Source organism: Papio anubis, chromosome 1, assembly GCF_008728515.1.
Source record: "Papio anubis isolate 15944 chromosome 1, Panubis1.0, whole genome shotgun sequence".
Taxonomy (NCBI): domain Eukaryota; kingdom Metazoa; phylum Chordata; class Mammalia; order Primates; family Cercopithecidae; genus Papio; species Papio anubis.
In genome coordinates, this window is record NC_044976.1 from 87,427,881 (window position 1) to 87,452,803 (window position 24,923).

Consider the following 24,923-nt stretch of genomic DNA (forward strand, 5'->3'; position numbering starts at 1 on the left):
GCCAGAATTTGGTCTAAATATTAATGCTACCAAACTGGGGAGGAAGTAACTCAATTTTGCTAATTCTTCGTTTTCTGACGCTTTATTGATTAACAAAGAAACCATTATTTGCTTTTGAAGGCAGAGTTATTATTTTCTACTGTGAAGTTACTTCAACTCATAAAAATGTATTTTATTTACACCTTTGTAGCAATGGAGCTTGGAAGAAAATATCAAGCATATCTACATGAACGTTTCATCTAGTATTCTGTGGTCTCATCTGGTCTTCTATGAAGTTTCAGTTCAACGAAGAAACAGTGCTCGGCAGCCCCACGCTCTATTGTGAAAGGAGGCATTTGCCATGTGATTGAATCAGAGGTAGTTCAAGGTAACAAAAGGCCTCTAAGCAAAGCAATTAGGAAAGACAGGATTATTAATGTGGATTTAATGGCATTAGTTGCTTCCCTGCTTTTTTTCTTACTGTGTTCTTTTGAATAACCACATAGTTTTTTCAAGATTCTAATATATATAATTTCATCCATATGATTTTTATACATGTGAGTAACACAAGGCAGGTATGTAAAACTTTGACCAATGTTTCTGTAAAAGAGAGTTCTGCAAACGATGGCTTATGGGTGCCACCTGGTTATTGAAAGTAAAAATTGATTGGAACATAGCCACACCTATTAGTTTTTGTATTTTCTATGGCTGCATTTGCACTACATGCAGAGCTGAGTACTTCAGACAGAGACTGTATGATCTGCGAAGCCATAAATTGTTACTATCTGCTATTTACAGAAAAGATTGCCAACTATTGCTATAGACTAAAACCTTATTTTCTGATAAAAAGAACTGCAAAAAAAGAAAATCAGAAATAAGAAGCCTAGTGAAATACCTTGTATTTTCAGTTCAAAAATAATTTTTAATTGCTATAAGAAACATCAGTCACTTTCCTAGGACTTTTGACACATGAGATAAAGTCTACACATACTAGGTAAACACAAGAGCATTATTAAATGGGTCAAAAATGTCAAAAAACATCCCATATTCTCTTCTGGGGAAACTCAGCAAGATTTCAAGTATGACTGTTAAGAATTAGAAAAGACTAGCATAAGCTTTAGCATTCTAAACAATAAGTAATTGAATTATTTCAGTTTGGCTACACATCATCTTTTAAAGTCCATCTTTGCAAATTATACATTATCATAAATACAGTGTGTATTTGACATTATGTAACTTTGCTTAATCCAGTGTCAATTGTCTAATGGTCTAAAGTGTCCCATTGAAGTTATAATTTGGATGAACTGAACAAGAAGAAAAGTTTTCTTCTTTAGCCCATTTGTTTATCACTCAATTCCTACTCCTGCCCGTGGTTTCTTCCACCTTCCTCTGGAGAACATCAAGAAATTCTAGATCTCTGTATAAGGTAGTTTGCTTTAGCTTGAAATAATCAGTGAGGATAATACATGGGCAATGTCCAGAAATCACATTATTGCTCATAGACTGTGTAGCCTTGATCTAATGGATAACTGTACATTGTCTTCACTAAGAAGCTAGGGTGGTTGTCCTTGATATTGGGACATTGTAGACTTGGCCAGATCAATGCCCAGATATTTCCCAAGACTTTACCTAAGACTCTGCTCAGTATCCATTTGTCTACTGCTGGTCATCTGGAAGAATAAACTTCTCCTGAGTGGTACCAGCTTATGAGATTTCTTGAGTTGATACAGAGGTGAATGCATCTTTGTTGCACAATTTACAGTCTTTTTTTTTTTTTAAAGGAAAAACATGATTTTGATCACTGTACTACATGCCTTTACAATTTTGGTGTTATGATGCAAGATCTAATTGTTATCAAATGTAGTGACGCTTGTTCCAAATTCTAAAATTGTTTCAATTATGCCTTGGGTAGGGGTGACAGGAAGGCTCTGGTCTTTAGCTTATGGTACATGTCCTTCGTTGTCTCATTTTCTTCTGGAGATCCTGTATCTCATTTTGCATTTTTCTGCTTTCTGTTTGAAATCCCTCTTTTAGCAGTCGCTCCTGTTCCTAAAAAGGGACAAACGGAGTAAAGTGTAGCATCAGGCAAATTGAAATATTCTATCTGGTTTCCACATTCAATGATTTGTTATTTAATTTTCTCTTAAAATATTCTCTAGCCTTAATTTTCATTATACTTTTGCTTGGGCATCCAGGCTCAGGATTTCTTCTCCTGGGAATCCTTTAGCTAAGAGAGAGTTTTAGCTTATACATTTTGCTATGTTTGATGAACCTAAATTACCAGCCTTGATTTTCCCCCCATTAATTATATGTAGCTTGGTGGGCAGTTTTGATCATATGTTTGGCTTCAACTCTTATCTATGCATTCTTTTACATACCTACCTATACATATGCTCTTTGTCAGGCTCACGACTATGCCACAGGTCATGTTGAGGTTGGGAGGGCGTGGGCAGATGAGCAGAAAGACCATTCGGGGGGCCGTAGGCAGGTGAATATGATTTTATTCAGCAGCAGCTCTTATCATCAGCTTTCTCACACTAGCTGTCTACACTGTCTGCCCTGCCTTGGCTGCTTAGCCCGCAGCCCCCCACACAGCTATGCAGCCGGGTCTCCCCTGCCTTCCAGGTCAGCAGTTTAACTCTCTCTCTCTCTAGGCATGAGTGGGCTGAGCTGTGTCCTGGTTCCCCTCTGTCTGTCTGCAAAGACGGACAGCTTTGGCTTTCTCTTTGGGCACCAGCACCTGCACAGTGTCAACAGGGAATTATACCTTTTATAGACAATAGTGGCTTAGAGTCAAGTGATGGCCTTCCCTATGTTATGGCTATAGTGGTAAGCTTCTCTATGTTATGTCTACATGGCTATGATGACAAGTGGAGTTATACGCCTGTGCTCTAGACTCACTGAGTCATGCAAGGTGTAAACATCGTACTTTGGCTTATCCTTGATCAAAGCACAGCCATGTTCCTTACACTATTATGTATATGACATAACACAGAAATAAGCAAAGTATCCCTCAAAATCTCATAAGGTATATGAATCATGCATTAGGAAATTTGATCTAAGCTGCCACACCTTGGTGTCAGGGGTAGCCGAAGATAGGTAAGAAATCCGAGTGCCAGACTGACCACACTGAGTTTCTGCACATAGCTCACAACTCAAAACAAACTGGGAGCAGGATATAAAAATGGTCAGAATTAGCAGAGTATCACACAGGTGTGAGGGTTAGGAGCCTTTCTGCTCATAAAGGTTTTCTTAAATTTAATTTCCTACAAGGTGTCTCAGAAAAAAATAATCATTGTGGATTCCACTAAGTGATGAAGACAGCTCCGATGTATTTACTAGCTGTGTGAACTTAATTATTTATTCTTTTTGGAACCTTTGTTTCTTCTTTTAAGTAATAAGGATATAGTTCTTTCTTCATATGGTATTAAGCAAGAGATACAGATTTTTCTCTTTTTTTAGACGGAGGCTCAGCTTCTGTTGCCCAGGATTGAGTGCAAGTGGCACGACTCGCTCACTGTAAGCTCCGCCTCCTGGGTTCATGCCATTCTCCTGCCTCAGCTCCCAGTAGCTGGGACTACAGGTGCCCACCACCATGCCCAGCTGGATTTTTATTTTATTTTTAGTAGAGACGGGATTTCACCATGTTAGCGAGGATGGTCTGGATCTCCTGACCTCGTGATCTGCCTGCCTCGGCCTCCCAAAGTGCTGGGATTACAGGTGTGAGTCACCGCGCCCAGCCAAGATACAGATATTTTAATAATGCCTGGCAGATAATAGCTGCCTTGAATTGAAGGATATACTGATAAATGACTGAATGTTACACAACTGCAAATAAAAATCTTTTAGTGACCAGACTTGGCAGTAGCCAGTTCAGGCCGGACAGACAGGAATTGAAAAGTACAAGCAAGCAAGCAGGGTCCTTCCCCTGGACTTTATGTTCTCCCTGCCACACTAAGTTTGTGATCAGGGAGAATGGAGAGAAAACAGAAAAACAGAAACCTCGAGGTGATGCAATTAGATACCTGAAGTTTAAGAGCGAGGGTCCTCTCTTGCTCTTTCAGCAACTGGGCCCTGTCCCTCTCCATCTTCTCAGTCAGTTGTTTCAAGTGTTCCTGATAACTCCTCTCCTTCTGTTCCATCATCTGCTCATTCTTTCTTTGCATTTCCTGCAACATTTTGTTGAAGCCTGTGCAGACTCAGCTTTCACACGTTCCACTGTGGAGGAAAAGGAAGAAGAAAAATTTGTGTGGGGTTATCTTGTTGCCTCATTCTTCCTTCTACACTTACCTGTCGTTGTTCTTGACTGCAGATGCTCCCCTACTCAGAGACGACCTCAGCAAATAAGACACACCTTTGTGGATCCTGCTCTAGTTAAACCGTCTCATGTTTATCTTGTCAAGTTATTTCAATGTTTAGAGCTTTTGAGGCCATCTAATCTCTTAACTCACTCCTCACCTTCACAATCTCCTTTTCTTTCTGTGAGAGTCTGGTCTGTCTGTAGAATTGCATCAGTCATAGACTCCTTGGATTTCAAGTATGTCTGTAGAATCTCTTCAGCCTTAGGACCCAGAGAACACAGAGTGAGCAGTAGGAAATGGCTGGAAGCAGGTGTTCCTGTTCGTCTTCCTGCCATCCTTTCCTCTGGGAATTCTTCCTCTTGACCCTGTTGTTCTTGGTGACCAAATTCCCTGTCCGAGTGACAGGCACATGCTCCTGGCAAGCTGATCAGAGCATCCTACTTAGCAGTCATTTTTAGTAGGCTAATATAGATACTGGGAAAAAGATGGTCTCTGTCCTGTTTAGATTAAGGGCTCTAAGTTTGGAACTGGTAATGCTGTGGTCCCAGATGGGCTGAGCCTGCTGGGGAATGAAGCCATCTTTGAGAAAGCAAATATCAGAGTGACTCAGATAGAGGGAGGATGGGAGGGAGAAAACTGTGGGGATTTGAAACCTTAGACCCACCTGTCCTGTAAAGCCAGTTTGCAGCCTAAATCAATGAATTACTATTTTTGTCTAAGCAGCCATCATTAGGTTCCTCTCTCTTGCAACAGGAAAAGCCCAGCTGTAATGATGACAATAATAACTTTGTGCTTCATCTGGTAGTTGAATTTATAACTCAATAGTTAATTGACTGTACTCTGTTTGATGAGCACCTAGGACATATTTGGTATAACAGTCTCTTTGCATTTGTTATTGAATAAAAGCATGAATGTTATGCAAACAAAAAAGCACACCTGTGTGCAATGAGACTTGGTCACCTTAGTGTTTGTAGGAGGCAGGTCAGCAGATTTCCATAACTGACAGATAAATCTTGGTTACCTGTATCCCCTTCCTTGGTTCCTCGTGGTACTTTTTCTTCAGGTCTTGTAGCTTCTGAATAAAGAGACGATAGCCCCCTGGTTTTGAATAAATTCCCATCTTCACTTCTTCTTCTAGAGGACTGAAAATGTCCTGAAGTAAAGCTGAGCAACGACCTGATGATGCTTCCTGATTCTGTTTACAAAAGTCATCCCGCTTTTTTTCTAGCTGGGCCTTTAATGTAAAAATAGGAAGTAAAAAGAGTAACAGGGAAAGGATGTGAGCTTGACCTCAGAATTTTGGGAAAGACTTCTGGAAATAGAAAGTTAATGACTCTGGAGAAACTGACAAGCTCCTCAGCAGGAGCACCCTCTTCCTCCTGACCCCACTTTCTACTGAAGTCGCTTTCTTTTTGGAGGTGAGATTCAGGGCTGAGATTGATAGCTTTATGTCAACCGTTAGAGGAAAACTCTGCTTTTGCATATTGGACTGATGATTTCATATGGAATAAATGAGGCTGATCAGAAGCGTGTTCAAGATAATTAGGATAAAAATTTTCTTTGTGTTTGGCTAGAATATCAAATCAGTCTGAGAAGAGTGGGCAGGTAATTTTATTAGAATCTCTGGTTGTCCGTTATATGCATAAGTAAAGGGAAAATTATTCAGGAAAAAATGTTTTAGCACTTTGGGTCTGTAATAATACAATTGGTGCTTCTGATTGATGCGATTACAAATCTGTTGTTTTCACCATTATGGAAGCTGGGAGGAATTACTTCTATCAGAATAAATACTCGTTTTCTTTCCTTTTCCTACTTTGGCTTCCATGATCCTAAACCATGTAAATCTGAGACAAAAATTACCGCTAACTCTTTTTGAAATAGATGGTCCACATCTTTGAAGGAACTCCTGATGAAGACTTCAATGGCCTCTCTCTCACTGTCCCTGTGCAGGTCCAGCAGCTCCTGGAGGGTTTCTGTGGGCAGCTGCACCTTCTGGCCCATCTGCTGTTCGTAGTGGGCAACAGCCTTTTGCACTGCAGCTGAGTTCTCTATCTGGGCCAAGGCCAGGACTGCGTTCTCCATGCAGGGCAGATCGCCACTGCTGATGGCATTGACATAGGTCAGCACCAGGCTCTCTAGACCTGCATATGGAAAACAAATGATAATGTTTCTTGTGGTAAAGAAAGTCTCTATTCCATGTAATTCTGAGCATGTCAAATACCACCTATTTTTCTCACAGCATCAATGTCCTGAGTATCACCTGGAAGCTTGCTAGAAATACAGACTCTCAGACCCTGTCCAAGATCTATTGAATTAGACTTTTCTCTTTCGTAAGATCCTCAGAAGATATGTATGCATACCAACATTTGAGAGTTCTTGTATTAGATTACATAGACTTAATTGAATGTTTGCATCCGTTTTAACCCCAAGCACCATTAGGGCAGGAACCATATCTATTTCATTTATGTCTATATTTTTAGTCTATTCTCAGTAAGCATTCGATCAATATGTATGAAACAAATGACACTAATCCAATAAAAAGGAGTCCTCCATTTGGATTATTTTATCACAGTATTGTTCAAAAGCGCTTTCTGTAATGCTGGAAATGTTGCATATGTGCTTTTCAGTGTGCTAGCCAATAAGTACATGTAGATATAAGTCCTTGAATTACAGCCATGTGAATTGACTTTTAAATTTTCCCTATTTAAATTATTTACAGTTATATTTACATAGGGCAATTTTAAGCAGTAGAACTTTTTTTCCTTTGGCCTTTTCCTAGACTGGAAATTTGAGTAACAATATATATTAGAAACATTGGTGCCATCTAGAATTTAACAAAATATAGCAGTAGACTGGGATTTTTCAAAGCTTAAACTAGGTGGAAGTTATTCTATGCTCCTCTAGATTTAAACAATGAGCAGAAGTACTAGGAAGGGGACTTACGAGGCCCGTTGACCTTGATGCCTCCTGAAAGAGTTTTAGTTTTGGAATTGCTAAAGATGTAGGAACAGAAGTCTGCTACTTGTTGCACAAATTCGGGGTCCAGCTCTTCATCATGTAGTTTCTCGAGCTGGGCAAGCTTCTTGCGGTGAACGGGGCGATCAAAGACAAAGCATTTCTTCTTTGGGAAGTACTTCCGGATACAGAGTCGGGGCAGATTAAAAGTTTTATCTTTTTCACTGGTACCTAGAGAAACGTAAAAAAATTATAAAATTGCCTAATATAAGTGTTTCTGTAAAGGGCCAAATAGTAAATATTTTAGGCTCTTCAGGCTGGATGGTCTCTTTTCCAAGTACTCAACTCTGTTATTGGAGCATGACTACAGCTTTAGACAATATGTAAATGAATGGGCGTAGCATTATTCCAAGAAAACCCTGTTTACAAAGATAGCTGGCAGGCAGGATTGGCCATGATGTGTCTTGGGCTGTAGTTTGCCAGTGCTTGGACTAGCATACGGTTCATGTTTTAGTCTATGTTCTTTTAAAAAATATCTATTATACTCCATACTCTATGGCTAAGTAGAAGATCACAAACCCTATGCAGGGAGATAAAATTAACCTAATCACAGCATACACAAAGGTGAAAGAACAAGAAACTTGTTCTAGAACAATGACAAATGTAATTTAAAATAACATCTATTAATCTGGATATTCAACAAGCATTAATCTCTAGGAATAGCCAGCAGAAGACATAGAAAACTGCAAATTTGGGAAAACTAGCAATAGTAAACTGAAAAATGATAATTTCTTTTGTTTTCTCATCCTCATTTATCAGTTGAAGCTCTCCGTTACCTTGCTTCAGCTTCAGGGAGTATGTCAGGTACTCATCTGCTGTGATGGGTTGTCCATCTGCTTCTAAGTCCAGGGAGAAATCTCTCAGTGTCCACACAAAGTCTGGGAAGAAGCTCACAAAGTCAGCTGAATCCTCATTCTCATTCTCATCAGGTGAGGATTTTGATCGGATTCGATGTGTCAGCTCTGTCACATAGCTGAGTAGCTAACTAAGGAAATGTGACAAAATGAACAGGGACCTCATCCCATATTAGTCCAACACATTCCCAAACCTTCCATTTTCCTTTGCTCCTAACCTAAATGTCATTTCTAAAGTGGATACATGGGATCGCTCCTCGTACTTGCATTATTTTTTGTTTTCTCCTCTTGAGCTTGATTCATGAGGATTCATAGTCAGGCAGCTGGTTTATGAATACAGGTGTCCCCTCTGACCTTGGTGCTGTTCTGGGTCACAAAGGATACTGCAGTTGGTCCATGGCCTGCTGGTTGATGGTTCCTATGCTATTGTACACAAAGGTGCTGCTCAGGAGGATGGCCAGGGCGAAGATCCAGGAGTCATTCTGGTTGTCACCCTGGAAGTCAAGACACGCTGGAGTCAGGAGCAAGTTTCATCGTCACAGCACTTTCCAGAGTAACAGTAGTAAAACAATGTTCATATGTTAGAGGTTTTTTTTGTTTGTTTGTTTGTTTTTTTTTTTTTTTTTTTTTAACACTAATGACCTATTAAAGGAAGACAATTCAAAAATTATTCTCAGTAGGATGTGGCTTTGGGTAGTTTTTTGACGAGTGTTTTTGGGTTACTATGATTCTTACTAGGTCTAATGATCATCAACAGATAATTGCAAAATTAAAATTCAAGGTTGGTGGGCATTTTAAGGCCTGAAGTACAATTTAAATTTAAAATTTTCTCTTTTTTTTTCAATAACAAAATTCACATATAAGATTGATACTATTGGCCGGGCGCGGTGGCTCAAGCCTGTAATCCCAGCACTTTGGGAGGCCGAGACGGGTGGATCACGAGGTCAGGAGATCAAGACCATCCTGGCGAACACGGTGAAACCCCGTCTCTACTAAAAAATACAAAAAACTAGCCGGGCGAGATGGCGGGCGCCTGTAGTCCCAGCTACTCGGGAGGCTGAGGCAGGAGAATGGCGTGAACCCGGGAGGTGGAGCTTGCAGTGAGCTGAGATCCGGCCACTGCACTCCAGCCTGGGCGGCAGAGCGAGACTCCGTCTCAAAAAAAAAAAAAGATTGATACTATTAGTTGCTATTTTATCAAGTAATTAATATACACCTGAAATGTATTATCTTATTAAATATTCAAAATAATACTATGTGGCCAACATAGGTCTTTTCCATACATTTTGAAGGTTGGAATGCTGAGGCTAAAATAAGTCAATTTTCTCAGGCTACTGAATTAGTGACAGAATTTAAGTTTAAATACAAAGTCACGAGGCTTTAGCAACCAAATTCTTAACTAAAGTTCTCTGCAGGATAAGACTCATAACACTGGGATTATTTGTGCTCCCTTTATGCATCTGTGTTAAACCCCACATATTACAGCCTATAGTTAATGGTTAATAAACAATTAAATGGTGCATAAAATATTCAGAGAAGAGGGGCTCACTCCACAATTGGATCCTTGAGTCTCACCTTCTCTACATCTCCCAGACCCTCAGTGTCCAGCAGAACTAGGACGTGGCCTGGCTTCTTGGGATGGGGCACACACCACATCCAGATTCCTTTAGTGTGAGACTGCACTGTGGAGCCCAGAGAGAAGCCTGCAAGGGAGAGAGGAGACCAGAGATGAAGATCTAGTAACAGGCAGTTCTGGCAATTGAAGGAAAAGGTAACATATTTAAGGTTAAGAGAGAGAACCGAAACAACAATCACTATTCACCTTACTTACTTACAATCAAAGAAATAGGAAATTGGAATATCTAATGCATGGAAAAATTCAGGAGACTTTCATGATAAAAATAATCAACAAAGTAAAAATAGAAAGTACCTCAACATAATAAAGGCCATATATTAAAAATCCACAGCTCACTTCACATTTAATAGTGAAGCATCATAGCTTTTCCTATATCAGGAACAAGAAAGGGTGCCTACTTTTGTCAATTGTGTTCCACAGAACACTGCAAGTCCTATCCAGAGTAATTATACAAGAAAAGCATAAAGGAGGTACCCTAATTGGTAATGAAAAAGTAAAATTATCTCTGTCTGCTGATGATAATATGTAATTTGTAGAAAACATTAAATATTCCACAAAAAAAGATTAGAACTCTTAAAACAATTCACCAAAGTTGTAGCATACAAAGTCAATGTGGAGAAATCAGTGTAAAAAATAAAATTAGAAAGGAAATTCTAATTTCCTTTCCAAACAAAAAGAAAAGGAAATTTTGAAAACAATCCCATTTAACAGCATTGAAAGAATACACTACCTAGGAATAAGTTTAACCAAGCAGGTGAAAGACTTGTAGAGTGAAAACTTCAAACATCCTTTAAAGAAATTATAGGTGACATAAGTTATTAGAAAGACATCCTGTGTTTATGGATTGGAAGACTCAATATTCTTAAGATGTCACTACTACCCAAAGTGATGTACAGGTTTGATGTGATCCCTACCAACATTCCAATTACTTTGTATAAATAGAAAATCCATCCTAACTTTCATATGAAATTTCCAGAGATCCCCTAATGATGAAAATAATCTTAAAAAGGAAGAGCAAAGTTGGAGTCTCACAGTTTCTGAGTTCTGAAACGTATTACAAAACCATGTATGGTACCTGTATAAAGACTGACATATAAACCAATGGAATAGAAAAGACAGCCCATGAATAAACTCTGACACATATGGTCGATGATTTCCAGTACCAGTGTCAAGATCATTTAATGAAGAAAGGAGAGTCTCCTTAACAAATGATGTTGAGGAAATGAGATATCTCCTTAAAAAGTTGAGCTGTTGGCCGGGCGCAGTTTCTCATGCCTATAATCCCAGCACTTTGGGAGACTGAGGTGGGCGGATCACGAGGTCTGGAGATCGAGACCATCCTGGCTAACAAAGTGAAACCCCGTCTCTACTAAAAATACAAAAAATTAGCTGGGCATGGTGGCTGGCGCTTGTAGTCCCAGCTACTCGGGAGGCTGAGGCAGGAGAATGGCGTGAACCCGGGAGGTGGAGCTTGCAGTGAGCCGAGATCATGCCACTGCACTCCTGCCTGGGCAACAGAGCAAGACTCTGTCTCAAAAAAAACAAAAAACAAAAAACAAAAAGTTGGGCTGTTACCTTATAACTTACAAATATGAACTCAAAATGGATCAAATAACTGAACATTAGAGTTAACATTATAAAAGTTGTAGAAGAAAACAAAGGGTAAAAGTTTTACATATTGGATTTGGTGATTTTTTTTTTAATAAGAAACCAAAACTATAGACAATAAAGGAAAACATAGATTAGTGGGACTTCAGCAAAATTTAAAACTTTTGTGTATTAACGGACACTACGGACAGAGTTAAAAAAGGCATCACATAGAATGTAAGAAAAGATTTGCTAAACATGTATATGATAAGGGATTGATATCTAGAAAATATTAAAAAATTTACAAAGCAATGCAAATAAAAACCAGATTAATAAATGAACAAAGGACTTGAATAGATATTCTCCCAAAGAAGATATTCAAGTTGCCAATAAGCGCATGAAAATATGCTCAATATCACTAGTCATTAGGGAAATGAAAATCAAAACCACAACGAGATACTACTTAACATCCATTCATATGGGCACTATCAAAAAAAAAAAACACTGAAAATAAAAAATGTTGGTGAGGATGCAGAGAAATTAGAACCCTTGTACATTTCTGTTGGGAATGTAAAACAGTATAGTAATGTGGAAAATGGTATAGTGATTTCTTTAAAAAAAAAAGTTAACATGGAACGACTGCATGAGCCAGCAATTCCCCTTCCGGATATATTCCTAAAGGAAGTGATAGCAGGGACTTGAACAGATATTCAGACACCCATGTTCCTATTAGCCTTATTTATAACAGACAAAGGTGGAAGCAATCCAAGTGGCCATTGACAGATGAAGAGATAAACAAATTAGTATACACGTACAATTACTAAGCCTTAGAAAGGAAGAGTTTTGACATGTGCTAACACACTGATGAATCTTGAAGACATATGAATTGAAATAAGCCAGTCATAAAAGGACAAATATTGAATGATTCCACTTATATGAGGTTTCTGTAGTAGTCAAATTCATAGAGATAGAATGTAGAATGATGGCAGGCAATGGGTTAATGTGGAGCTTTTGTTTAATTAGTACAGAGTTTCTGTTAGGCAAGATGAAAGAGTTCTGGATATGGATGGAGGTGACAGTTGTATAATAGTGTGAATGTCATTAATGCCACAGAGCTGTACACTTAAAAATGGTTACGAGGCTAAATTTTATGTTTATTTTTTACAACAATAGAAAAGAATATCCAATACGGACTGAAACATTTTTTCAACCTTAAAGATCACTGTAAACTCTCTGATATTGCATAAAAATTATAATAAACATTGTATAGTTTATTATAGTTATTTTTCTGTACACTAATTATTTTTATTACCGTCTTACTCCTTTCAGGAAAGGCATTATTTGTGCTTTTGAAAGGGAAACTAAGGTATCATGGAATAATTAATGAATTGAATCTTATCCCCTGGAATAACATGAAGATAAGGAGCCCGACTGTGAATGGAAAGTTAGCTTTCAGTAATCATCCTCATCTCTTTCTCTCCTCACACCCTTGTAATGGATGCTGACTGTGTAGATGGACAGAAGGGACTTGGCAGATCTTTGCTCATGCCACTCACCCTTTTTCTTTCCAGCCAGCTTGTTCATCAGGTAGGATTTCCCTGTGCGATAGAGGCCCACAATCGCCACCACCACCACAGGCTGTGTAATGGCAGACAGGATCTTCAGAGCTTCTGGATTCGCCATCAGTCGCCCATTAGTGTTCTCAATGAGGCACATTGGGCCTGTCATGTGGATCTCTGATGCCATGTCCAGGGTGTTCCCTTGTCTGCAAGAGAGGAGGTGAAATAAATGAAAATTTCTAGTGTTTTGCAACTATAAGGGATAATCATAAGATTCCCCAGTATGGCCAAAAGTTTTGTGTGTGACAGCGAGAGAGATGAGGCAAAATCTGTATCATCTGAGAAAGTTATGGAAGTATAGTCAAAGTAACTCATTACAAAAAATGTTAGCATGACAGTGACTTATCAACACTCAACTACTCTCACAACCCAAATATTTCATTTAATTTATTGTAGAAAACTTTCTTTTTGGATTCTTATTAAATATTTTCACTAGTCAATTAATGGAAGATAGAATAGGATTTAGAGGATTTATTTTGCATCCTAGCTATTTGTAAGGAATTCAATATTGATTTACTTATTAATTCTTACAGTGAATAGACATCCAACACAGTGAATCAGTGTTCATAGTTTGATGTTTATCCTTAGAATAATTTTCAAAGATTTTTAAATGTGTTCCTTCCTCCATCTTCAACTGGTTATGCTTATTTCACTGCAATGAGGATTGACAAAGCTGCTCACAGTGCCATTCTGGAAGTGGAAACAATGTAACATACTTTTGTAAACTTTATAGAACTATACAAACATGTGAAATACATGGCTAGGGAACCTTCGGAGGGCTCTGAAGGGGCATGTCCAAGAGAAGAGCCATGAATTTTTTTTTTTTTTGGAGACGGAGTCTTGCTCTGTCGCCCAGGCTGGAGTGTAGTGGCCGGATCTCTGCTCACTGCGAGCTCCGCCTCCCGGGTTTACGCCATTCTCCTGCCTCAGCCTCTGGAGTAGCTGGGACTACAGGCGCCCGCCACTGCGTCCGGCTAATTTTTTGTATTTTTTAGTAGAGACGGGGTTTCACCGTTTTAGCCAGGAGGGTCTCGATCTCCTGACCTTGTGATCCGCCCGCCTCGGCCTCCCAAAATGCGCCATGAAATTTCAGTTTCATTAGAGTCACGATAAGGTAGCCTCTAACTCAGTGAGGGTATTAATTCAAAATTGCAAATACTGAATGTTTCTCCCCAGATAATGCAATAAGAATTAAAAGATCAAGAGGCAGATAAAGAGAGCTACCTAGGAAGTTGTTCAAATAAAATATATTTCCAGCGATGCAGCTTTAGGATTTCTGTTTTTTTCTGTTTTCCATTTGGTAGGGTAGGAGAAAGAGAAACAGAAAGAGGAGGAATAGTAGGAGTGGAGAAGAGGAAGCTAAGGGGCTGGGAGTGTGTGTGTGTGTGTGTGCGTGTGCGTGTGTGTGTGTCTGTGAGAGAGAGAGAGAGAGAGAGAGAGAGACTGTCAGACCGGAAGGCCATGAATGAGACTAGTGTCTTGACAAGGAATTCAGGGGAAGACTTTCCAGAAGGCAGGATCAAAGTAGTCTGAGTGCATGGAGAGGTTAAAGTAAGCAAAGATATTTTCTCTAGAGATGCATTACAGGAGAATTAAAGAGGAAACACATTAGGCCCCACTCTCTACTAAAAGAAAACAAAATTGGAAGCACTTTAGTGAAGCAGTGGGGTTGAATTTCACTTCTAAGCGACAGGGCATCAGTGGGCACTAGGAAATTAGTGAGTCTGGACTATTTCTAAAGAAAGTAATCCATTCTGAAACAAAGTTCAAAAGCGTAATAAAAAGTATACTGCTTTCATGATGGGTTTCAGTTTTTTCTTTGTCTTTAACGTGTCAGTGGGGTGCTTACTCTGCTTCTCATTTGCTCTTCTTTCCTTCTCATGAAAAGAACCCATTTGTAACTCTTTCCATTTCTTAGCTGCATAGAAGTAGGATTCAGCAAGCTCCATCACTAACAGTGGAAATGTAATCATGTCCCTAGTCAACACAGACAATGTCAACAAAGAGAAAGACTATCCTAGTGCATTTCAAACTCTCAGTTTAGTTCCTGTTTGCTGGTGCCTCGTTCAACACAAGCACTGTAGTGGCACTTAGAGCTATGCTGCTGCTGATAACACCAGGATTTCATCTGACCTGTGTCCCACGTCAGGTTCAGCTGCAGCCTAATTTGGTCCTGGTCATTTTTAAGAAAAGGAACTGATTTTTATAAATTTCTTCCCAACCTTGCCACAACGTTATAGGCTCCACGTCCCTGAGCTGAGGTACTTCAGAGCTGGAGAGGAAGCAATAGGATCTGTGGTTTTCTCTTCAGTCCAGGTAAAGTTGTTTCTGTCACTTCTCTTTTCTTTCACTGGATCGCTAGACTTTTATTTTACCCCTCCAATGTTACGTAGCTTTCTGGATTTTCCTCAGTAATCAAATAGTTAGAAGTTAAGCAACAATTGTAATGGCTTCAGAGCCTAATGAAACTGAAAGTACTTCTTTCAAGGCACTGACTCAATAACCATAAATGCAATTTCTGGATTCTGCTAGTAGGAGGGTTTAAAGTGAAGTTTCAAGGTTTTTGTTGGAAGAGATCTTAGAGACCATTTATTGTTTTAAGAACATGTCCATTAGGTATTGAAAAAAATGGAATGTATCTCAAGATTAGCTGTTTGAGAGTTGTAGAATGAGGAGGCATCACATTAATTTTTAGATATAATTTCCTATAACAAGAGACAATTCACAAGGGAGCTGCCTATTCTTTTAGAGGTGCAATAAGTGAGGAAAGGGCATGTTTTACACTTTCATGAACACCTAGCCCCTGGCACTTAATGCCGAGCACAGAGTCAGGAGGGGGCTCCATGCATTGTACTCATGTTCCAGGCTCAGTGCTGACTGGTTTACATGAATTGCACTACTTAAATCTCATAACAAGTATTTCCCTATGATTTTGTAGAAACCAAGGCACAGAAAGACTTTATCAGTTATCTAAGCTCATAGCACTATGACTAATCTGAACCCAGGGAGTCTTGATTGCCCCTGTCTACTGGTGCTGTAGACAACACAAGCACTGTAGTGGCACTGAGGGCCATGCTGTCCCTGATAACACCAGGATTTCATCTGACCTGTGTCCTGCTTCAGGCTCATCTGCAGCCTAATTTGGTTCTGGTGATGTTTAAGAAAACAAACTGACTTTTATAAATTCCTTCCCATCCCTGCCACAACATTATAGGTTCCATATCCCTGAGCTGAGATCCTTTGGAGCTAGAGAGAAAGCTGATTAATGAGAAGTAGCAAAAGTTCTTACCTGTTCTTTTTCTCCTTAGTTCACGAGGAGTGGCTTCTAGCACTTCTGTGTCTCTCACTGGATCCTTGGACTAATATTTCACTGTTCCAACGTTGTAGGTCTGGGATTTCCTCAGTTATGAAATATTTAGAAATTTAGCAGATTTATAATGGATTTAGAGTAATATGAAACTGAAAGTACTTCGTTCAAGTCACTGACTCCACTACCATAAATGGAATTACTGGAATGTGCCAGTGGGAGGGTTTAATGATTGCTCAACCAAAAGTTTCAAAGTTTATTTTTTTGTTTGTTTGTTTGTTTGTTTTGGTTGTTGTTGGAAACCTTAGAAACCATTTGTTGTCTAACAAAATGTCCATTAGCTTTTGAATACAATGATACGTGTCTCATGGATTGAGTCAGTTTGAGAATCTTAGAATGAGGAGGCATCACGTTAATTTTCAGATACAATTTCCTAAAATAATAGACACACTCACAGTGGAGCTGCCTATTCTTTGAGAGGTGCAGTACATAAGGAAAGGGCATGTTTAGCACTCTCATGAACGCCTAGCCCCTGGCAGTTAATGCCCAGCACACAGTCAGGAGGGGGCTCCATGTGTTGTACTCATGTTCCAGGCTCAGTACTGATGGCTTTACATGAATCACACAACTGAAAACTCATAATATTTCCTCATGGTTTTATAGAAACTGAGCACAGAAAGACTTTATTAGTTGTCTAAAATCATAGCACTGTAATTAATCTGAACCCAGGCACTCATGATCCCATACCTTCTTGAACTACTTCACTATGCTGCTTGTTTGCTAAGTGAAAATTTGTGGAAATATTTTATTTACAGGTTTTTTATTTTTAAATTCATTATAGTGTGATTTTATTTTTATAGATTGTTTTCTAAGAGCTGTTAGCGTTTTGTGTCTAATTCAATAAAAACTTCTAACATACAGAATAAGTGGCATTATCTCTATTTTGCAGCAAAAACAAATAAAATAGTAAAAAGCCTGAGTGAACATTTCATTTAAAAAAATATATTTATAGTGACGTGGTTTCACTTTGTTGCTTAGGTTGGTCTTGAACCCCTTCCTTCAAATGATCCCCCTGCCGCGGCCTCCCAAATTGCTGGGATTATAGGTGTGCGCCACCAGACCCAACCTTGTGTGAGCATTTCTTTTTTTCTTTTTTCTTTTTTTTTTTTTCGAGATGGAGTTTCAGTCTTGTTTTCCAGGCTGGAGTGCAGTGACACAATCTTGGCTCACTGCAACCTCCACCTCCCAGGTTCAAGCGATTCTCCTGCCTCAGCCTCCCAGGTAGGTGGAACTACAGACATGCACCACTATGCCCGGCTAATTTTGTAGTTTTAGTAGAGATGGGGTTTCTCCATGTTGGTCAGGCTGGTCTTGAACTCCTGACCTCAGGTGATCCACCCACCTTGGCCTCCCAAAGTGCTGGGATTACAAGTGTGAGCCACCAGGCCCAGCGAAGTGTTTCTTACTTACACATTACAATTATATATTAGATGTATATAAAATGCAGATATAGTGTCTTTTCTCATTCACATTTTATAAAATAATTTTATCTAAACTCTTTCTATCCTTCCTTAACACTGTAGCTCCATTATATTAAAACTACTTTAAAGTCTTTTACTTCTTAGAGCATAACATTCTTACATCTGTCAAAATTATTTGAACCATTTAAAATCTCTGCAAATTGTCCTGGAAGCATACGTCACAATGAAACATCTATTGAAGGAGCACTCCTACAACTCTGGTAGGAATAACAAGAGTCTGTGGCACTTGACCCTCAGGCCTCTTCATCCTCATTTTCAGTTCGAGTTGACAAAAGGTCCACTACTGGGGGCTATGGAAAGAAGGTGGGGCTGCCTCTTCTCTCACATTGTAAGCAGGGACAACATATCCCATCAGGAGTGCTAGTCCACCAGAATTTTTCATCCCCTCCAATAGTGAGTTGTAAAGACGAAATTTCTGGTGAGTGTGGCCAGAAGTCAAGGGCTCCCAACCTCTCCCAGTCCCACTCATAGAGCAGAGGTTCTGTAATTGTCCAACAGGTTCTCCTTGCCTGTTGCCTAGGTAGAGCTGATTTATCAAGACAGGGGAATTGCAGTAGAGAAAGAGTTTAATTCACACAGAGCTGGCTGTATGGGAGTCTCGAGTTTTATTATTACTCAAATCGGTCTCCCTGAAAATGTGGAGACCCTCAGAAACATTTGGAGGACATTTGAGGATAATTTGGCGGGTAGGAGGTTGGAAAGTGGGGAGTGCTGATTGGCTGGGTTGGGGATGAAATCACAGGGCATCAAAGCTGTCCTCTTGCATGAGTTGGTTCCTGATGGGGGCCACAAGACCAGATGAGCCAGTTTATTGACCTGGATGGCAATTGGAGAGGTCTGGAATCTTGTGGCCTCTAGCTGCATGACTCCCAGACCATAATTTCTAATCTCATGACTGATTTGTTAGTCTCGCAAAGTCAGTCTAGTCCTCAGGGAAGAAGGGGTTTTATTTTGGGAAAGGGCTGACTAAATTCCTTCCAATGTCAGTTCGGCCTATGCTCAGGGTTGAACAAGGACAGCTTGGAGGTTAGAAGTAAGATAGAGTCAGGTCAGATCTCTTTCACCTAATAATATTCTCAGTTATAATTTTTGCAAGAAGATTTCAGCTCTAGCTCGGGAATGGCAGAATGAGAAACCCTGGCCTGTCACCCTCACTCTGGTTCACTTGTAGGGTAGTTTTTCCATGTTGGGAGGGGCAATTGGAAAAGAGCAGAAGCCATCACCTCTGCCCAGTCGAATGGGTCGTGGTTCAGAGATATTTTCCAGAGAGAGAGAGAGAGAGAGGCAGTCCATAAAATCAGAGCTCCAAAGCTTTTCCTACAGAAACTGACTTTTTTGAAAAAGAGTGTGAACCAGGGGGAGATTCAAGCCTGGAAACAAATAAAATTTGCTACTGGATAATTGACTTTACAAGAGATACTATTAATAAAAGAAGATTTTCAGGCAGAAAGCAGATGACTCCAGATGGCAATACCCATCCACATGGACAAGCAAAGAGCCCCAGTAAGATAATTATATAGTTATAAAAGACAGTATAAATGCATGTTTCTTCTTATTTCTCTTTTTAACTAATTTTTATAAGACGCTTATATAAAACAATATGTATATAATTGTGTTTCAGGCCCATAACATATAGAAACGTGATATACTTAACAAGAACAGGACAAGAGAGGACGGTAGGAACAAAGCTGCATTGGAATAAAGAAATGACAGCAGATGTTAACTTGAACCCCCAGGAATACATTAAGAGAACCTGAAACTGTAAGTTAATATAACAAGCTCTATACATTTATACTTTCCCCTTCAGCTTCTTTAAAAGACATAAAATTGTATGAATTAATTATAACAATATATTGCTTGAACATATATTTAACGCATTTAATAATATCAAAAAAGTGAGAAAAACTAGTATTTTAGACTTACAAGAGTAAAAATTGTCTCATTGGAACTGATTTAGCATAAATGTGAGATACATTCTCATAAATTATATATACAATAAGCTCTAGAGCAATTAGTAAGAAAATATCAGAACTCAAATCAATAACCTAATCTTTTACCTTAAGATGCTAGTAAATGAAGAGCAAACTGAATCTGAAGCTAGAAGAAAGAAGAAAATAATAAAGAACTCTGGAAATTAAGAGTAGAAATTAATGAGATAGAGAATAGAAGACAAAAGTAGAGAAAATCAATAAAACCAAAAGCTGTTCTTAGAAGAGATCAACAAAATTGGCAAAACAAAACTGCTTTTTTAGACTGGCCAAAACAAAACCAAAAACCCAACAGAAGAACAGGAGACTCAAATTACTAAAATCGAGAATGAAAAGGGGACATTACTTCTGACCTACAAAAATAAAAAAAGATTTTAAGGTAGTGCTATCAAAAACTGTATGCCAACACATTAAATTAGACATAATGGACAAATTCTCAGAAAGACTCAAACTACCAAAACTGCCCCAAATTGAAAGTGAAAGCAGGGATAAGCTCTTCATTTCTGGGAAATAGACTAGATGTTAAGAAAACTACTCTTTTCTGCTTAGTGCAATGTGTTGGGGACAGTTTTTGTGCCTTTTGTTTTATATCAGACAGCTGGGAAACATTTTCTAGGGAATTTTTCATTTAGATAGTGGGGATGAGGAAGCATCATTTCCTCACTTTTCAGTTCACTTGGTTTGCAGTCTATGGAATCCTTCTAGTAGATAGTCACGGATCAAATTAATTCACAGTTTAGTATTATTACATGACACAATAATTAATGTATATATGCCTAGCAGTCTCAATATTAGCATCCAATGAACAGACTGAATTTCAGGTGTGGAATGTTTTGATAATAAGCTTATTTTCACACAAAGAGCTCTATGTGGCTGGCTGTAGAGTGATAGCAAGAGGGATTCAGTGATTCAGCTGGGGTCACTGAGTCTCATATCAAATAGAAACAGGACCTGCAAGCTAGAAAAACAACCATATGCACGTGTGTGTATAGAGAGCAAATATACTGTATGCACAACACTGTAGTAGGTGCTGAGAAGTGTATGAAGATTAATTAGACACAGCCACTACCCTAAACTGGGCTTACTCTAGTGGGTAAAACTGACTTACACTCAAAGCATAAAAGCAAAGGTCTGGAGAGGAGTGGAAGAATGGAGCACTGAACACTGAAATATGTAGCCCAAGATTGCACATTGGAAGATTTCAAACTTTTACCCATGAGGAATTTCTGTTCATGTCACCTATGTGAAATGGGTTGAGTTTTAGTTTTATGAAAAATGACCTGACAGTAAAAACAGACACATAGAGCAATGGAACAGAATAGAGAATTCAGAAAAAAATTTACATATTTAAAGTCACCTTATTTTTGACACAGAGGCCAGCAATATACATTGGGGAATGTATGTTTTTAACTGGTGCTGGGAAACATGGATATTAATATGCTATATGCAAAAATCAATTCAAAATGGATTAAATATTTAAATGTAAGACCCCAAGCTATAAAACTACTACAGAAAAACATAGGGAAAACACTTGCAGACATTTGTCCAGGAAAAAATTTGATGGGTAAAACTTCAGTAGCACACTCAACAAAAGCAAAAATAGACAAATGAGACTGTTAAACTAAAACGCTTTTGTGCAGCAAAGGAAAAAAATCAACAGAATGGAGAGTCATCTTATGTAATGGGATAATGTATTTGCAAGCTATTCAATTGAAAAGGACTAATATTCAGAATATACAAGGGTCTCAACTCAAAAGCAAACAAACAATCTTATTTTAAAAATGGGCAAAATATCTGAATAGATATTTCTCAAAAGAAGACATACAAATGGCTAACAAGTATATAAAAAATGCTCAACATGTCTTAGATCTGGCAAGATGACCAAATAGGAACAGCTCCAGTCTGAAGCTCCCAGTGAGACCAACACAGAAGGTGATTTCTGCATTTCCAACTGAGGTACCCTGTTCATCTCCTTAGGACTGATTAGGAAGTGGGTGCAGCCCATGGAGAAGCAGGGTGGGGGCATTGACTCACCTGGGAAGTGAGAGGAGCCAGAGTCCTCCCTCCTTCAGCCAAGGGGAGCCCTGAAGGACTATGCTATCCAGCCCAGATACTATGCTTTTCCCATGGTTTTTGCAATCTGCAGACAAGGATATTCCTTGTTGTGCCTACATCATCAGGACCCTGGGTTTCAAGCACAAAACTGGGCAGTTGTTTGGGAAAACACCAAGCTAGCTGCAGGAATATTTTTTTCTTTGTACCCTAGTGGTGTCTGGAACCCCAGCAAGACAGAACCATTCACTCCCCTGGAAAGGAGGCTGAAGCCAGGGAGCTAAGTGGTCTCACTCAGCGGGTTCCACTCCCACAGAGCCCAGCAAGCTAAGAACCACTGGCTTGAAATTCTCACTGCCAGCACAGCAGTCTGAAGCTGACCTGGGAAAATGGAGCCCAGTGGGGACAGGGGCGCATCCACCATTAGTGAGGCCTGAGTAGGTGGTTTTTCTCCTGATAGTTCTAAGGAGGCTGGGAATTTGGACTGGGTGGAACTCAACACAGCACTGCAAAGTAGCTATGGCCAGACTGCGTCTCTAGATTCCTCCTCACAGGACAGAGCATCTCTGAAAGAAAGGCAGCAGCCCCAGTCAGGAGCTTATAGATAAAAAACTGCCATCCCCCTGGGACAGAGCACCTGGGGCAAGGGGCAGATGTGGGCACAGCTTCAGCAGATTTAAATGTTCCTGCCTGCTGGCTCTGAAGAGAGCAGCAGATACTGACAAGGAGGGTTCTTCCAGCACAATGCTCGAGCTCTGCTAAGGAACAGACTGCCTCCTCAAGTGGGTCCCTGACTAGGAGAGACCTCCCAACAGGGATTGACAGACACCTCATACTGGAGAGTTCTGGCAGGCATCAGACTGGTGCCCCCCTGGGGCATAGCTTTTGGAGGAAGGAGCAGGCAGCAATCCTTGCTGTTCTGCAGCCTCTGCTGGTGATACTGGGCAAACAGGGTCTGGAGTGGACCTCTAGCAAACTGCAACAGACTTGCAGAACAGAGGCCTAATCGTGAGAAGAAAAACTAACAGAAAGCAGTAACATCAACATCAACAAAAACAACCTCCACCCCACAAAACCCAGTTCAAAGGTCACCAGTCTCAAAATCAAAGATAGACAAATCCACAAAGATGAGGAAAAACCAGCACAAAAATGCTGAAAATTCCAAAAACCAGAATGCCTCTTCTCCTCTAAATGATCCCAACTCCTCTCCAGCAAGGGCACAAAACTGGATAGAGAATGAGTTTGACAAATTAACAGAAGTAGGCTTCAGAAGGTGGATAATAACAAACTCCTGTGGACTAAAGGAGCATGTTCTAACCCAATGCAAGGAAGCTAAGAACCTTGATAAAAGGTTATGGGAACTGCAAGCTAAAATAACCAGTTTAGAAAAGAACATAAATGACCTGATGAAGCTGAAAAACACAGCACAAGAACTTCCTGAAGCTTACAAAAGTATCAATAGCCAAATCAATAGTGGAAGAAAAGATATCAGAGATTGAAGATTAACTTACTAAAATAAGGTCTGAAGACAAGATTAGAGAAAAAAAAAGAATAAAAAGGAAGGAACAAAGCCTCCAAGAAATGTGGGACTGTGAAAAGACCAAATTGACTGTGAAAAGACCGATTGATTGGTGTACCCAAAAGTGATGGGGAGAATGAAACCAAGTTGGAAAATGCACTTCAGGATATAATCCAGGAGAACAGCAAGACAGGCCAACATTCAAATTCAGGGAATATAGAGAACACCACTGCGTACTCCTCGTACCCCAAGACACATAATCGTCAGATTCTCCAAGGTTGAAACACAGAAACACACATTAAGGGCAGCCAGAGAAAAAGGTCAGGTAACCTACAAAGGGAAGCCCATCAGGCTAACAGTGGATCTTTCTACAGAAACCCTACAAGCCTGTAGAGAGTGGGTGCCAATATTCAATATTCTTAAAGAAAAGAATCTTCAACCCCGAATTTCATATCCAGCCAAACTAAGCTTCATAAGTGAAGGAGAAATAAAATCTTTTCCAGACAAGCAAATGCTAAAGGATTTTGTCACCACCAGGCCTGCCTTACAAGAGCTCCTGAAGGAAGCACTAAATATGGAAAGGAAAAACTGTTATCAGCCACTGCAAAAACATACCAAAATATAGGGACCATCAACACCATGAAGAAACTGCATCAACTAATGTGCAAAATAACCAGGTAGCATCATAATGACAGGATCAAATTCACACAGAACAATATTAGCCTTAAATGTAAATGGGGTAAATGCCCCAATTAAAAGACACAGACTGGCAAATTGGATAAAGAGTCAAGACCCATTGGTGTGCTGTATTCAGGAGACCCATTGCACATGCAAAGACGCATAGAAGCTCAAAATAAAGGGATGGAGAAAAATTTGCCACGCAAATGGAAAGAAAAAAAAAAAAGCAGAGATTGCAATCCTAGTCTCTGACCAAACAGACTTAAAACCAACAAAGATCAAAAAAGACAAATAAAGGGATTACATAATGGTAAAGGGATCAATGCAACGAGAAGAGCTAACTATCCTAATATATGTGCACCCAATACAGGAGCACCCAGATTCATAAAACAAGTTGTTACAGACCTAAAAAGAGACTTAGACTCCCACGCAATCATAGTTGGAGACTTTAACAGCCCACTGTCCATATTAGACAGATCAACGAGATTGAAAATTAACAAGAATATTCAGGACTTGAACTCAGCTCATGACCAAGCAGACCTAATAGACATCTACAGAACTCTCTACTCTAAATCAACAGAATATACATTCTTCTCAGCACCACATAGTACTTATTCTGAAATCAACACTCCTCAGCAAATGCAAAATATTGGGAATCATAACAAACAGTCTCTCAGACCACAGTGCAATCAAATTAGAACTCAGGATTAAGAACCTCATTCAAAACTGCGGAACTACAGGGAAATTCAACAACCTGCTCCTGAATAACTAGTGGGTAAATAATGAAATTAAAGCCAAAATAAAGAAGTTCTTTGAAACCAATGAGAATGAAGAGACAACATAGCAG

The 24,923-nt window shown here is 39.4% G+C and overlaps 2 protein-coding genes and 1 long non-coding RNA gene across 10 annotated transcripts in view; 1 reads left to right on the plus strand and 2 right to left on the minus strand.

The window, feature by feature from the left end:
- LOC101016723 (guanylate-binding protein 3) overlaps window positions 1-16,385 on the minus strand; it is a 59,936-nt gene extending 43,551 nt beyond the window's left edge. Inside the window, exons 1-2 of one of the 2 annotated variants that reach the window (XM_017944367.2) lie at window positions 16,281-16,385; window positions 15,285-15,398 (exon numbers count right to left, since the gene is read on the minus strand). The gene's annotated coding sequence lies outside the window, so the exon portion shown is untranslated. The remainder of the gene's footprint in view (window positions 1-15,284; window positions 15,399-16,280) is intronic. The other variant, XM_031650573.1, reaches the window with a different exon arrangement.
- Window positions 1-24,923, plus strand: part of LOC110744185 — a 131,103-nt gene that overhangs the window by 52,702 nt on the left and 53,478 nt on the right. For 3 of the 7 annotated variants that reach the window (XR_004176098.1, XR_004176099.1, XR_004176092.1), the window contains exon 5: window positions 19,461-19,600. This is a non-coding gene — a long non-coding RNA (uncharacterized LOC110744185). Of the gene's footprint in view, window positions 1-19,460; window positions 21,604-24,923 lie in introns of those variants that run through there. The other 4 variants (XR_004176091.1, XR_004176095.1, XR_004176097.1 and 1 more) reach the window with 2 other exon arrangements.
- Window positions 410-16,452, minus strand: GBP1 (guanylate binding protein 1). The gene is given in 12 exon segments (XM_003892159.5): window positions 410-2,028; window positions 4,005-4,162; window positions 4,165-4,197; window positions 4,438-4,540; window positions 5,302-5,514; window positions 6,141-6,421; window positions 7,224-7,466; window positions 8,072-8,268; window positions 8,534-8,643; window positions 9,725-9,852; window positions 12,929-13,137; window positions 16,281-16,452. Coding segments are annotated over 11 exon segments (1,770 nt in total). The 5' UTR covers window positions 13,119-13,137; window positions 16,281-16,452; the 3' UTR covers window positions 410-1,914.